Source organism: Papio anubis, chromosome 13 (genome assembly GCF_008728515.1).
Source record: "Papio anubis isolate 15944 chromosome 13, Panubis1.0, whole genome shotgun sequence".
Classification (NCBI taxonomy): domain Eukaryota; kingdom Metazoa; phylum Chordata; class Mammalia; order Primates; family Cercopithecidae; genus Papio; species Papio anubis.
The window spans coordinates 60772797-60788521 of NC_044988.1; the positions used below are offsets into that span (position 1 = coordinate 60772797).

The following is a 15725-nucleotide window of genomic DNA, read 5'->3' on the forward strand; positions in this document are numbered from 1 at the left end:
TGCACTCCAGCCTAGGCAACAGAGAAAGACTGTCTCAAAAAAAAAAAAAAAAGAAAGAAAAGAAATGAGAGGCTGCTTATGAAGGCATTTTAAATCATTGACAGATCTTTAACTCTGTATTTTTAGAAATTTGACTTTTAACTTTGAGAAAGCTTTAAAATGTGTTTCTCGTTTTAAAAACATTAACTCTTCATTCAGTCATTCATTTAGCAAATTATCAATATCTGGTCTAGTTCCCAAAGATATGGCAGTGAACAAGATTATAAAATAAAGTCCCTGCCATCAGGTAGCTTACTTTCTAGTGAGGGGGGAGGACAGTGAACAAGTGAACAAATGTGTAAGTGTGATGTGATAATGAAAAAGAAAGGGGAGGTGGCTGAAGTACTCCAGAGGTGCTTGCGCAGATGTCTGGATGAAGTGAAGGGACAGCCACTGGAAGGGTTTCATGAGAATCTTTCAGACTCCAAATAAATCTTAGTCTTCTCCCATAAACTGAGGAAATTCCTCTAGAAATAGCAAAGATTGTGATGAAAAAGTTTATTTAAAAAAAGTTTTTATTAAATATAAAAATAAATTGAAATTGATTAATACATGTTTGTTCCCCCAAAGGATTTTAAGTGAAAAAGATAAAGAACTAAAAGAACGGAATAAATAATTGAGGGACTCAACCTAAAGAAGAGAAGGGATAGTGTGCTGGATAGAGGGGCAAAAGCTGTGAGATGGATCTAGAGGGAAGGTTAACTGGTTAGTTCCCGTGGTGCTGCAGGTGGCCATTATACTTCTTGGTGATCCAGTGCCAAATTTGTAACATCTATTAAATTGAAACAAACATATTGCTTCAGAAGAGTGTAGCCCTTTCTCACAGTAAACCCTAAGAGACATTTCTCCTGTTCATCTTCATGAAGAGCATGGCATGGGGTGTAGTGAACAGCGGGCTCAACAACAGGTCAGGATACAAATACATTAGTGAAGCTCATACAGATCTTGATAAGAGTTAAATAGCAAAGGGCTCAAGGTCATATTCCTGGTGATGCAGCATCATGAGTTAAGACTTTGAACTTCTGGGTCAAGCTCAGGTTTGGATTTTAGTTCTGCTGTTTACTGGCTGTGTTACATGAGAAAGTTACTTAGGGAGTCTTCTTGAGCCACCATTTCCTCATCTATAAATGGGAATAATAATTGTATCATAAGACTATGATAAAGGATTAGAGATTGAGGTAATACATTTAAAAGGTTTAGGGCACAGTGCCCCAGAAAGTGCTCAGTAGCCAGTGGTTTCGGGTGGGGTTGGGATGGGTTTTAATTTTAACAGTAAAATCATGTGGAATGCTGAGTCTTTGTGGCCAGTTGAAGGCAAATGCATAGGCATGCTTTCACAATTAGCTCAGGCGTAAGATTCTCTTAATTAAAGGCTATACCCAAAAAGAAGGGGGTTATCTATAGATAGAACCAGAATCTTTTTCAGAAAACAGTCACTTTGATAGGAACAGCACATTCATTAATGGCCCCTAATAAAAAGCAGCATCAGGGGGAGAGTTAAACCATTAGCGTGGAAGCCGAAAAATCGACAGAGCTGTTGGTGTGCGTGTAAGTGCAGCATATGTTGCATACTTACATAATTGCTGATGCAAGTATCAGTTTATAAACTTCAACCAGGAAATACTAACCTATGTTACTTGTTACTCCTTAAAATGCCTTTTAGGTCGTGATGAAGAAAAAGTAAAGTACATTAAAAAATATCTTCAGGCTGTAGGAATGTTTCGAGATTTCAATGACCCTTCTCAAGACCCAGACTTCACCCAGGTATGATAGTGCCTTCCACTGCGCATGTATTTCCTCTTCCGCAAGCCTGCGATTTTAGTTGTGTTTTTTCTTGGGGGAATGCACTGGTAAGAAATTAGTCACTGCCAAGGCATTACAACAGAACGGACTGTTAAAAGGTTGAAAAACCAAAAGGATAAGGAAATTGTAAACATAACAGAATAATATAACTTCTTACATTCCTACTGGCTTAATCATTGTAAGTTAAGTGTCCCCCCCTATTTGAACTATTGATTCATGACTCTTAATGTGGAAGACCACTGAAAGACTGCTAAAGGAATAAAAATGATACAATGGACTTTGGGGACTCAGGGGAAAGGGTGGGAGGGAGGTGAAGGATAAAAGATTACACATTGGGTATGATGTACACTGCTCAGGTGATGGATGCACCAAAATCTCAGAAATCACCACTAAAGAACTTATTCATGTAACCAAACACCACCTGTTCCTCAAAAATCTATTGAAATATAAAGAAAAATGAAAAGATTTCACTAGTGGAACAAGAGCTGTTTAAAGGCTAAACCATTATTATTATAGACCTAGAAAGAAGTGAAGGTACAAACATGTCAGTAAACTGAATCCACATTTTTCTAGACCACAAGGTAAACTAGACCTGCGACCCTTGTTTGGTTTCTTATTACACTGAGGAAAGGAAATATTCAATTAGACTAAGGCCCATTTCCTGGCGTTGATAACTTAATGGCTGCATCCCTCCCAAATCACCTTAGAAGTGTAATGGTTTATGTATGATTTCAATAGATAACCCACCTTCAACCTAACTTAGCCATACAAAGCGCGATGAGCTGCCTCCAAGGATGGGTGAGTGGAGGACACTGGGCCTCTGCAGCACCCACCCTGTTCTTTCTGAGAGATGGCAAGGCTGCCTGCCTGTCTCCTGCTACTTAAGTGCCCATCATGATCCTGTGAAATTAATCGCTTAAGATTAATTAAGAGAATTAAGAGAAACATTGGCTTCCTTGTTTTTGAATGTGGTAGTTTATTTGCTTATTTTTATGGTTGTGATGTTTTAAATTTTCTGGCATGCTTTGGATTTCCTCTTTGTGGGTATAATGTAAATTCTGTAATTTCTTTTCTTTGGGGTCAACAGGTTGTGGAATTAGATTTGAAAACAGTAGTGCCTTGCTGTAGTGGACCCAAAAGGCCTCAGGACAAAGTTGCTGTGTCCGACATGAAAAAGGATTTTGAGAGCTGCCTTGGAGCCAAGGTAGGGGCCTGTGGGAAGAGGTTGAATCCTCTCGACTCTACCCCGGTTACTCAGTGTCCAGGCTTTCATCCCACTTGACATGAATCTTCCTACAGCCTGACGCTTGAGGGTGTTTATTCTCCCTTCTGAAGTCCTTAATGACTTCCTCCATTAGCCACGAGCCAAGCAGCAAGAGCCATCATAAACACAACTCAACCCACCTTTTTAAGCACGTCTGCTTTTCGCAGGACCCTCACCACACTGTTTACTCACCCAAAGTTTTCTAACTGTTGTACCTTTCTGCATGCCCCTCCCTGCCTGAAAGTCTCTTCTCCAACTCATTATATTCTGTTCTGTGAACTCCATAAAACTTTGTTCAGATACCAGCTACTCTGCTTTGGGTTCTCAGAATCTCATAGCAGAAAGTCACCTTTCCTTATTGGACACTTCATGGTGCTTGGTCTGAAATACTTTGATAGCGTTCCATATTCTTTAACTTACATTGTTGGTATTTTATTTGCATGTATGATTTCTGTTACTAGACTGTACCTTTGAGAACAGGATTTGTGTCTGAATCACCTTGGGAGCCCACAAGGTACCTAGCACAGTATCTCATATGCAGTAGATTTTCAATGAACATTTCCCAAAGGAATGATTAAGATGTATGATGGATTTTATCTGTGAGACACCAGTATTATGCCAAATATTCAGTTGTACTTTGTTTGCACTGTTGATCATGATTAGTTGAATCTGGTCAAAATAGCACCTTTTTCTAAATTTCCCTAAGGTTAGAATCCATAGTCTTAATCAGTCCCTATCCATTAAACTGTACAATAATGTCATTGAGTTCAATTTAGAGTAACTTTAAATTTGTAGTTTTAGCATTTACATTTTTGAGGTGGGAAGGAAGTAATTGTTACTAATTTCAGTGCAGAGTAAGACTCAGATATCATGACTGCTTTTCGTAAAGATTTAAAACGAGTAATTTTTCTGTAGTATTTCAGAGTTTACTTGCAGAATTGGCCTTTAAAATTATACTTACCAAAGTATTCCTTCTTCTAATGTGAGAACCATTGACTATATGTATGTTTTTTCCTCTAGCCAGATATATGTGTATCTTATATAAACATATTCCTATATAATATATATTTTTTCTTCTTTTAGCAAGGATTTAAAGGATTCCAAGTGGCTCCCGAACATCATAATGACCATAAGACCTTTATCTATGATAACACTGAATTCACCCTTGCTCATGGTTCTGTGGTCATTGCGGCCATTACTAGCTGCACAAACACCAGTAATCCATCTGTGATGTTAGGGGCAGGTAAGTGCATTTGACTCCATCCTCATGGTCATCATACACATGTGTAGGTGGAAATAGCCCAAGACAGGGCCCTGGGCCTTAGCGGAGTTCTGTGTGTAGTTCCCTGAACCTCATCTTTTCCAGATACAGATATTTATTGGCCCATAAATATCTACACAATAAATAGCGTCCAAAGCAAAGTTTCTAAAATAGAATGCACACTGCATAATAGTCTGTCTTGAGAATTAACACAGAAAATAAATAGAGGAAAGCAAAGGAAGCTAGATTTCTGGGAAAGCCTACATTCTCATGTCAGACTTTGGAAGAAAAATAAAGCGTTATCACAGACTTTGTTCTCCGTGAAAGCCCTGAGCAGCAGGATTGAGTTCTGACTTGAATGCTGGGAGGTGTTTCTGAATGAGGCACAGGGCACTGGCTGATAAAACCTGGGGCAGCTGACCTGTTTTACAATTCTGGTTAAGTTGTTAATATTTATATACGCGGTTTGCCTACTATAAGGTCTCTTTAGTTTCAAAGTTTTTGGTCATCCCTAAAGCTTCTCTTATATCCATCCACAGACCAGACAGTGTCAACAGTTCCTTTTTATGAAGCAGACACAGGCATTAGGAAAACCTTCTTTGCCTGAGTCCATGTATTGCCACCTAAGCTTTCCCTGTCTGGTCTGGAGCAAACCAGTCTTCTGTGGACAAGTCCCCAGCTTGTCTGTGGCTTTTTGTCCCCTCATGCCCCCACCCCCACTGCTCATGTTTTTGTTACTTCTGTGATACTTCCTAAGACAGAGCACCCAGTGTTCCAGTAGCAGTCTCTGTATCTGCCAAAGTCCAGCAGATCTTCCACTTCAAGATGTATCTGAACATTCGATTTTTACTTCTCGGCTGACTGTTCCTTGCCAGCCAGCACACAGTTGATATAGTTACAAAAAGGGCTCCTTCAATTATGATTTTCATCCAAATCAAACGTAATTGGAAAGATCATTTTCCCTCTAAAAAAATTAAAAACTCATTTTGTAATATATTCCTAAATGGTTTTAGATTTATCTCTTTTTAAAAAAAAAAGTAAGCAAATCTCTTTCTTCATTTCCTTGCCTAGTTTTGAGTTTACTGCATACATCTAAATGACCGTTGGCCAGGGAACCTTTAGATTTCTGTTTGGCAGCAAAAACAGCAGATAGTGCCAACAGGAAGGGAGCATGGTCAGGTGGTGGCAGGAAATGCAGACTGAAGAAAATCAGGCTCTTTTCTGAAGTGTGCCTGGCACCTAGAGCAGGCAGCCACCCACACTGCATCTGTGTTTATCATTTCACAGGATTGTTAGCAAAGAAAGCTGTGGATGCTGGCCTGAACGTGATGCCTTACATCAAAACTAGCCTGTCTCCTGGGAGCGGCGTGGTCACCTACTACCTACAAGAAAGCGGAGTCATGCCTTATCTGTCTCAGCTTGGGTGAGGGAGAATTTTCTTTTGCACCATTGCTTTTGTTGAATTTTATCCCTCATGTATCTTGCTGTGTCACCTTGTAACAGATGTGAGATTATCTGATATCTAATTGCATAGTCATTTATCAGATGGTAGTTAGACTTAAACCCTTACATTCCATCTAAAGAGGTAAGTGCCCTAGAGGGATGGACTTTGCAGGACTGGAAGTTGCTTTGGGTGAATCAGTGAATGAGTGGAGAGTGAATGTGAAGGCCTAGGACATTACTGCACACTACTGTTGACTTTATAAACACTGGACACTTAGGCTACACTAACTTAATTTAAAAAACAGTTTCTTTCTTCAATAGTGTTAACCGTTGCTTACTTTTATTTTACAAACTTTTAAGTTTATTGAAACTCTTGACTCTTATAACACTTAGCTTAAAACAAACATATCATATAGCTGTTCCACAATATTTTCTTTGTATCTTTATTACATAGGGTTTTTTCTATTTTTGAAGTTTTTATTTTTTTACTTTTTAAACTTTTTTGTTAAAAACCAAGACAGGCTGGACCCAGTAGCTCACACCTGTAATATCAGTGCTTTGAGACACCAAGGCAAGAGGATTGCTTCAAGCCAGGAGTTTGAAACCAGCCAGGACAACATAGTGAGACCTCTGTTTCTACAAAAAAAAAAATTTAAACAATTAGCCAGGCATGGTGGTACATGCCTGTAGTCCTAGCTACTCAGGAGGCTGAGGCTGCAGGATGGCTTGAGTCCAGAGTTTGAGGTTGCAGTGAGCTATGATCATGCCACTGTACTCCAGTTTGGGTGACAGCAAGACCCTGTCTCAAAAAAAAAATACCACGACAACAAAAAAAAACCCTAAGAGATAAACACACACTTTAGGCCTACACAGGGTCAGGATCGTCAGCGTTACTGTCTTCTACCTCCACATCTGCCCCACTGGAAGGTCTTCAGGGGCAATAGCATCCATGGAGCTGTCATCTAAGATAATAATGCCTTCTGGAATACTTCCTGAAGCTGTTTTACACTTAACTGTTTTTTTTTTTTTTTTTTTTTTAAAAAGAGTACACTCTAAAAGAACTATAAAACGTCAGCATGAGTTTGTTTATACCAGCATCATCATAAACAAGAAATGCCTTGCGCTGTGACATCACGATGGCTACAACATCACTAGGTGATAGGAATTTGTCAGCTCCGTTGTGTACATGTGGTCTGTCACTAACTGAAACATCATTGTGCAGTGCATGAACGTATTCATTGCCAAATACGCTTTCTCCAATTTCTCCAATTTCCATATTATTCCTGACTTATATTTTATTCATGTGCCTCATAAAATTCAAATCTCCTTGGGATTATACAATAACAGTAGTTAAGATATTAAATGGCATATATGATTTCAACTCTTAAAATTGTTGTTTATTCAATTTGATTCCTTTTTATAAGTAAAAAATATGAATAGTTTTCTTATGCTATATGATATATCAGAATGCTGTCAAGAATGAAACTTTTAGAAATAGCACTATACTGAACTTCGTTCATGCACTGCAATTCCTTTTTGAACAGTGGTCTCTGGAAACTGTGGCCAGCAGAAAGGCTCACTGCAAGTTACTCTTTTTTTTTGTGCTTCTCTCTTGGTGTCTAGGTTTGACGTGGTGGGCTATGGCTGCATGACCTGCATTGGCAACAGTGGGCCTTTACCTGAACCTGTGGTAGAAGCCATCACACAGGTAATTGCAGAGGTGCCTGTAGGTCTTCAGAGCAGTTGTTTCTTTTCATGTAATTTGACAAAAATGCTGGTATTTTCAGGAAGGTCCATGGAAGCAGGGGATGTGGTTTAGAGTGTGGTCTTTTGAGTTTAGCTAAAATTACTAGCTGGGTAACCTTGGGCAAGTTAATTAGCCTATCTGTGCCTGGGTTTTCACAACTGTATATTGGAGATGATAATGGTATCTATTTTATAGAGTTGTGAGAATTAAGATGATGATAAACATAAGTCACTTAGTGCAGTGTCTGGCACTCCAGTAAGTGCTCAGTACTTGCTGGTTTTGACTACAAAGAGCTCTACAGCTGTTTGTTATAGGTATTGGGTTAGTGCAACAGTAACTGTGATTTTGCCATTTCAGTGATGAAGGCCACAATTACTTTTGCATCTCCACACAAATGAATCTAAACTAAATTGTTTTGGCTTGATTTTTGTCCCAAAAATGCTGAACCTTGAAAAATATTATTTGGTTTGCTTTGCATTAATTATAGAATCTATGTAAGTCATTGTGACTTCCTTTAGCTATCAACTGTTAGGTCTTTCCCACCTGTTCTTGGGCCCCAGACAGCAATAACTAGTATGTTGCCTTCTAACTACCTGGTATTTTCTCGTGAGCTGAAATCACTAAACATGTCTCTGCTTCCTTTGACCCAGAGTATCTCCCACGGGGACACCTGATGTACCCTTTTCCCCTCTAGTGGGAGAGAACCAAGTGAAAGGGCAGCTTAAAAGACTATCCTTGCGATGTGGAAACTTGCAAATGGTCTGAGACAAGAAGCCTAGTCAGTCTCTTTTAATGACCTGATTTTTCTCTTGCCTTACACAGGGAGACCTTGTAGCTGTTGGAGTACTATCTGGGAACAGGAATTTTGAAGGTCGAGTGCACCCCAACACCCGGGCCAACTATTTAGCTTCTCCCCCCTTAGTAATAGCATACGCAATTGCTGGGACCATCAGAATTGACTTTGAGAAAGAACCACTGGGTAAGATTTTGTTTGTGCAGCTATAATTTTTTTCCAGTGAATTCAGAAATATTACTGGAAGAAAGTTGCCGCTTTCCATAATAAGAAATGAAGCATAGAACCTCCAGGGAGAAGACAAAGAAGAGAATCATTTCTTTATTCCCCAGTATACAGCTAAGACTTAACTGCAGTAGTTAAAACAAGAATCTACTGAGGGTCAAGGATGACGAAAGGAAAGTAGGTACCAAAAGGAATAGACATCTTGCTATTGTGGTTTCTTCTGTAGTTCCTCCCTTTCTAGCTCTCACTGTAATTATAGGCATTGTTTTAATATATACTCTGTAGAAACATACTGCAGATATTTCAACTTCTCAGAATTCCAAAGAAATGATACAATATCTCCTTTCCTCAGATCAGCTTGCTTGCTCTGACTGCCTCAATCTATTCTAAGCCAAATAGATAATATGAAAACAATGTCCCTGAAATCGTAACTTTAGACGTACAGTTGATCCTCATTATTTGTGAGTTCTATACTTGCAGATTTGCCTAGTCACTAAAATGTATTTTAACCCCCAAATCAATACTTGTAGTATGTTCACGGTCATTCACAGATCAGCACAAAGGGGTGAAAACTTTATATCACTCAACACACATGTTCTATGCTGAGATCAGATAAGGCGTCACTCTGACTTCTTGTTTCAGCTCTCATTTGATATATAAGGATCCTTTGCTCGGTCTACTTAATGCTGTGCTTTTTGCATTTTTGTGCTTTTTGTGGTGATTTCGCTGTTCAAAATGGTCGTTGAGCGTAGCCCTGAAGTGCTGTCTGGCGTTCTTAAGCACAAGCCGACTGTGATGTGCATTGTGTTTAGATAGGCTTCATTCAGAAGAGTTATAGTGCTTTTGGCTGGAAGTTCAATGTCAGTGAGTCAACAGTTTCTATTAAATAAGGTGAATAAGGAGAATAATAAACCTCACATGAAGCAAGGTTATGTATTGATTGGTGACCAGAGGCTCCCAGGAACCTAATCCTGTATTTCGTCCAGTGGCAATGATTCAGTATCCAGTCATTCAGCATTCACACAGGCTTTATAGAACATAACTACCAAGGAGAACGAGGCTTGACTCTGTATAATCATGAAAATTGCATATTAGAAAGTTTTCTCATTAATAAACAATTTTTCCCCAGGAGTAAATGCAAAGGGACAGAAGGTATTTCTGAAAGATATCTGGCCGACTAGAGATGAGATCCAGGCAGTGGAGCGTCAGTATGTCATCCCGGGGATGTTTAAGGAAGTCTATCAGAAAATAGAGGTGAGGTCCTATACTGCCCTCCCCACCCCGAGGATCTGAGGAAAAGCTGCTCCCTTTGTGTCCTGTCTGCAGACCTCAAGGCTAATGGGAGTATCAACTATATAAAGTAACATTTATTTCTTCAGATAACTGGGGAGGGGGTTCTCCATCATTTTTCTTCTGTGACTCGCATTTTTACAAACCCCACCTCCCCTAAATGTTCCCGGATTTGGACAAGTCAGTGACAGCCTAGAGAAGAAAGGCCTCAGGTTCAGCTCTCCAAAACCCCACCCCTGTCTCGGACACCCTGGGGTGTGTGTCAGCTGTGGCGAGGACCCCTGGTGGTCACTATATTGTGTCACTAAGTGGAGTCCATTGGTTGAATGCACCTCTCAGAATGCATTTTTGCACACTTAAAAAAAATTAAGGCCACTCAATAAGTACCAAACTACTAAAATCAAACTTTCCGTACATTTTACAAATAGGAGGCAATGTATGGGGCTCAGCATTATATTCTGAGACTCTTGGATATTATTCCTTTCCCCGCCTTCTGCATTCAGCTGACCCAAGGGCTTCTGACTGCGGCTGGTGGTTTAAATGAGAGTAGAACTGTCTGTGGGAAAGGGTGATGTGGGTGTGATGTTCACACACTGCACCCTCCACAAGGTGCTCCGTGGGAGATGGTGTTAGGGAGCTTGGCAGACATTGTGCTAAATGCATTCCTCCAAAGGCCGAGTTAATGGACCTGTGGACAGAATTCAAACCAATTTTAATGCATAGCAGCTGTCATTTGCTACCCAGTGTCTGTGTGACCTGGAAGGCCACTTCCCAAAACACTCAGAGAGTAATTTCCCCTTTGGTACAATCTAGATTATTATGATTTCATAAGTTATTGATAAGCATATGCATTAGTTATCTATTGCTATGCGACAAATTACCCCAAAATATAGAGTTGAAACAACAAACATATATTGTCTTCCAGTTTCTGTGCATCAAGAATCCAGGCACAGCTTCACTGTGTACTTTCACAGGGTTCCAATAGTTGTCATCTGGGGCTGCAGTCTCTGGAGATGGGTCCTCTTAGGCTCACTCATGTGGCTATTGGCAGGATTAAGTTCCTCAAGGGCTGTTGCACTGAGGTCCTCCATTTCTCACTGGCTGTTCGCTAGAAGCCTCCCTCAGCAACTTGCTATGAGGGTCTCTTCACAGCTCACATGGTAGCTGGCTTCCATCAGAGCAAGAGAGACAGAAGGCAGGTCTCAGTAACCTAATCTAGGAGGTAGTCACTAGCTTCAGTCCACACTCAACAGGAGGGGGTCAACAAAGGATGTGAATCCCGGGAGGCAGGATCCCTCCTGCCATCCCAGAGGCTGCCTATCACAGTGCATATGTATGTTGTTGTTTGTTTTTCAGAGACCAGGTCTCACTTTGTCATCCAGGCTGGAGTGCAGTAGTGTGATCATAGCTCACTGCCGCCTCAAATTCCTGAGCTCAAGCAATCCTCCCATCTCAGCCTCTCGAGTAGCTCAGACTAGAGGCGCATGCCACCACACCCAATTTTTTTTTTTAACTTTTGTAGAGACATGGTTTTGCCATGTTGCCCAGGCTGGTCTTGAACTCCTGGCCTCAAGCCATCCTTCCCTCTCAGCCTCCCTAAGTACTGGGATTAGTAGATGTGAGCTACCACACCCAGCCCACAGTATCTATGGATTTTTAAGTTACTTAGCGTGACACACTATTAGTATAAAGGAACTCTTGTGTGTGGCTATTAAGAATAAAAATGGTTTTTAGTGTACCTTTTAGCTTGAATGTATATTTTGTGTTTGCATATTAAATTTTCTCTAGAATGGGATGTGATTAGATCTGCCTTTCTTTTCTTTTTTAAGACTGTGAATGAAAGCTGGAATGCCTTAGCAACCCCATCAGATAAGCTGTTTTTCTGGAATTCCAAATCTACATATATCAAATCACCACCATTCTTTGAAAACCTGGTATGGCTTTTTATTTTTTAACAAAATGAATTCTTTGAAGGATTTCTTTCCTAATCATATCTACTTTATTACCCCATACTCTTGCTTTGACTACCCATTTTATTAAAACCTTTGCAAACCCAAGCAGATATTGGCAGGGAAAGTGTTGGGAGGCTGGGATATTTGGCTACCATGGGCCTACAGTTTCTCTATGCAGGGGTTCTGCGTGGATGTACGCAGGCACCCTGGTGATCACCTGGACTTAAACCTAGTAGAGTCTGAGGGACTGTTCCAGGAGAACATCCCCACTGCCCACCATAGTGAACCTTATACCCATAAAAACCAGGGACATTGTCCCTGAAACTGATGATCTAGAAGTTTATGCCCTCCTGGTGGGTCACTGTGGGAAGGGGATGCAGTAGAAGTCAGGATTCCAGTTGTCCTCAGGATCTGAGGAGTTCTAGGGATGTGAAGAGAGAGAATGTCATTTGCAGCTGTGTTACTGTTGCTTTTGAGGGGATATTGCCAGTACTTTACCTTTTCTTCAAGATTGAGATATGAATGTTTTGAGTAAATTCACCTTACTTTTCTTAGCATCTTTGATAAAAAGTAGAACACTAGAATTTTCTGTGCATTGCTGTGGAACTGTCATCTGGTTCAGGTCCATGGGCCACCATCGTTGAGACTGATCTGGTAACTTGTTTGAGAAAACCTGGGCCAATGCTGACTTACTGTATTCTTTGCTAGACTTTGGATCTTCAGCCCCCTAAATCTATAGTGGATGCCTATGTGCTGCTAAATTTGGGAGATTCAGTAACAACTGACCACATCTCTCCAGCTGGAAATATTGCAAGAAACAGTCCTGCTGCTCGCTACTTAACTAACAGAGGGTAAGTATGAGTGAGGCAGGAAGGACTAAAGGCAAAAATGGAGTAATGGAGTAAATGAGGCCAGCGTTTCTCTTTTCACCTGGCCCTTTAGAATCAGACTCTTCAGTGTTCACTGAGGCTTAACCCTGGGGTTTAAAAACCAATTGCGTTTTCTGTTTGCTCCTTAACAGCTTCCATGGGAGAAACGATCAACATGTGAATCCCAACAAGGGGAAGGGGAGAGGGACCTAGCCTATCCATTAGGCCCAGCTGTCATCCCTGCCCCCAGGGTGGCTGATCTTTAAAGTACAAGGCTCTGCTCTTAACCTGAGGCAGAGGCAGAACCTGACATGCATTTCCAGGTCCTGGTTGAGAAACCTAATGTTTACAGAGCACTGCTTGGAGGATTTGCAGCTTACTCATCTGTTTATCAGTTCTTCAGTAGTGTGCTGATATTCATAGGTATACCAGTATTATCAGCTACTATCTCATAGATTAATATTACTCGAGGTCAGTGGTTCCCCAGTCTGAGTTTCCACGAGAATCATGTGAGATAAAAATTCCTGGTTCCTATCCCCATCTCCTGAATCAGCTCTTTCAGCGATTCGCCAGAGCAAATTTGAGGAACAGAATCCAAATGCCTTTTTTCTATTGATTTTTGACCCCTTTTGAGGCATGAACACTTCAGAGAATTGAATGAAAGCAAATCTAATGCCTTCCCAGAAAAATGCACATACCCACAACATTTTGGATAGTTTCAGGGATTCCAAGACATACTCACCTGCTCCTGAAGCCCATTAAACTCAGTCCTTAAATTCGATCTACCCATTAATTAAATCATATTAACACATCCACCCCCTAGTATTTTAAGGAACAGCTCAGTGAACTGATCACTGTGTTAATTGTAAGGTATGTTTCCTGACACTGCAAAGTTTCCTTTCACTGAGGGCCCACAGACAAGATTTCCTCTGGTTTGGGGACCAGAAATAACTGTTCTGCCTCTTTGGCACTGCTTTGATTTTTCTCTCATGGAAGTTGTAAGTTATGGTGCCAGTTGTGTGTCTTTCCTTTGCATTGAGTTCCTGATAACTCAGGGACAAATTTGAAACTATTTCTGGTTACTTTATGGAATGTATTTTGTGTTTCCCCCTATTTGTGGCTCCATCTGATTTGCCTACCGTAATTCTTCTCTTTGCTTTCATTTTCTCACTTATTTTTAATTTTAGCTCTTTATCTTATGTGAAGCTTTATAGGCTACCCTACTAACAAATAAAATATCTTTTTAAGATTTCCTTCTTATTTTCCTAACCAGATTTGAAAGACAGTTAACCCAGGAGAATACTGAGTTATGCCTCTCACCACCCCTTCTCACCTCTCTCTGTTCTCCGTTGAAGCTTTGGGGACAGCTTTTCTGCCATGGAGAACAATGCTTAGGAGATTTAGAGAAATAGCCAGGTCTATGTTTTTTTTGTTTGTTTGTTTGTTTTTCTTTTCTTGGTGTAAGCTAAGGTTAATCTTTGCTTGCTTCACTAAGCCAGCTCCTTTCTTGCTTGCCTCCTTAGCCTAACTCCACGAGAATTTAACTCCTATGGCTCCCGCCGAGGTAATGACGCCGTCATGGCACGGGGAACATTTGCCAACATTCGCTTGTTAAACAGATTTTTGAACAAGCAGGCACCACAGACTATCCATCTGCCTTCTGGGGAAATAGTGAGTATTGTCTTCCGCTTTCTGCAGACACTAGCATTTGTCAGCCTTGGTGGAGGTTGGATATTTACAGTTACTCGTCTTTTGGTTTTAGTTTTTCTTCACAGCTCCATCCTACCTCAGACTAACTACAGTCCTCCTTGCCAGGTGTCTATATGCATAGAATCTATCACTGACAAATTCAAACCTTTTCTTGTTGCTTAAAGATTCTAAACCGTGGTTTCACCGAGTCTCGTTTCTTAGGAATTGAGCTTTGAGTGAAATTTCATTTAAAGTATTTGAAGGGGAAATACCGGGTTAAATTAAAGGGTATTTATCAAGAAGTGTTATTGTATGACTTTATTGGCATGTAATTTAATTCGTCTAGTCCACATGAAAAGAAGGAGTAGAGAGGCGCTTGGAGGTGTGTTTTGGTGCTAATGGGAGCACCATGGTCAGTGTGTTGCAGCAGGGACTGTTTGTTCCCAGCTCTGTGTTATAGTAGCTGTGGGGCCTTGAAGTTATTTCCATCTCCGAGCCTCGTTTTTCTCACCTGTGAAGTAAAAATACTACCTACCTTGGAAGAAAGCTGTGAGGCTTAAAATGGAATGAAATATAAAACCTAGCATAGAGTCTGGTGCATGTCATAGGTCCTTAGTGTCACTTCCCTTCCCAGTGAGTGCTGTGAAATTGCCTGTAAACTGTTTAACTTATTTGAGAAATAACCCTGCCGACTTATTTTAAAATAATAATAGCTAATATGTCTGCGGCACTTAACCACATTCCAGGTGTTCTCCTAAGCTCTTTGCATATATTGATTTATATAATGCTCATAACAACCCCTTGAAGTAGGTACCATGATTATCTGTGCTTTAAATTGAGAACTGAAGCATAAAGAAATCGTATAACTCGTTTAGGTCACACAGTGGAAAAGCTGAAATTAAAACCCAGCAAGTCTGGCTCAAGTCAGTGCCCTTTACCACCACACGTACTGCCTCACTCGTAACTGATTGTATTTTTGTAACACAAATGCGTTCTTTAGAGATAAGCATTGATAACCAGGACCTAGCACAGCAGATGCTTGTTCAATGAATAGCAGAGGTTACAGAATATTAAATGAAAAAAGATACATGTTGAATGATGGAATACCCGAGAGACCAAGGGGAAAGACTTGTAGTTATAGACTTTGGGGGACCCCTAATAAACGTCACAGTGTACCACACTCATTTACAAGCCCTGTTTGACATAGAACTTCTAGTCAGATGTCTAGAGCCTCATCTTAAATGAGACAGAATAAAGGATGAATAGACATTTGAGCCAAGACTTGAACAGGGGCATGCGGGGGGAGGTGCAAAAAGTAAAAGAAAAAAAATTATATCCTTAGAGAAGAGT

The 15725-nt window shown here is 40.4% G+C and overlaps 1 protein-coding gene across 1 annotated transcript in view; it reads left to right on the top strand.

Annotated features, from left to right (window-relative positions):
- Window positions 1-15725, top strand: part of ACO1 (aconitase 1) — a 68016-nt gene that overhangs the window by 38145 nt on the left and 14146 nt on the right. The window contains exons 9-18 of the mRNA XM_003911618.3: window positions 1703-1803; window positions 2930-3046; window positions 4190-4349; window positions 5655-5790; window positions 7434-7518; window positions 8380-8536; window positions 9705-9829; window positions 11695-11799; window positions 12526-12668; window positions 14210-14357. Of these exons, the coding sequence (XP_003911667.1) occupies window positions 1703-1803; window positions 2930-3046; window positions 4190-4349; window positions 5655-5790; window positions 7434-7518; window positions 8380-8536; window positions 9705-9829; window positions 11695-11799; window positions 12526-12668; window positions 14210-14357 (1277 nt within the window). The remainder of the gene's footprint in view (window positions 1-1702; window positions 1804-2929; window positions 3047-4189; window positions 4350-5654; window positions 5791-7433; window positions 7519-8379; window positions 8537-9704; window positions 9830-11694; window positions 11800-12525; window positions 12669-14209; window positions 14358-15725) is intronic.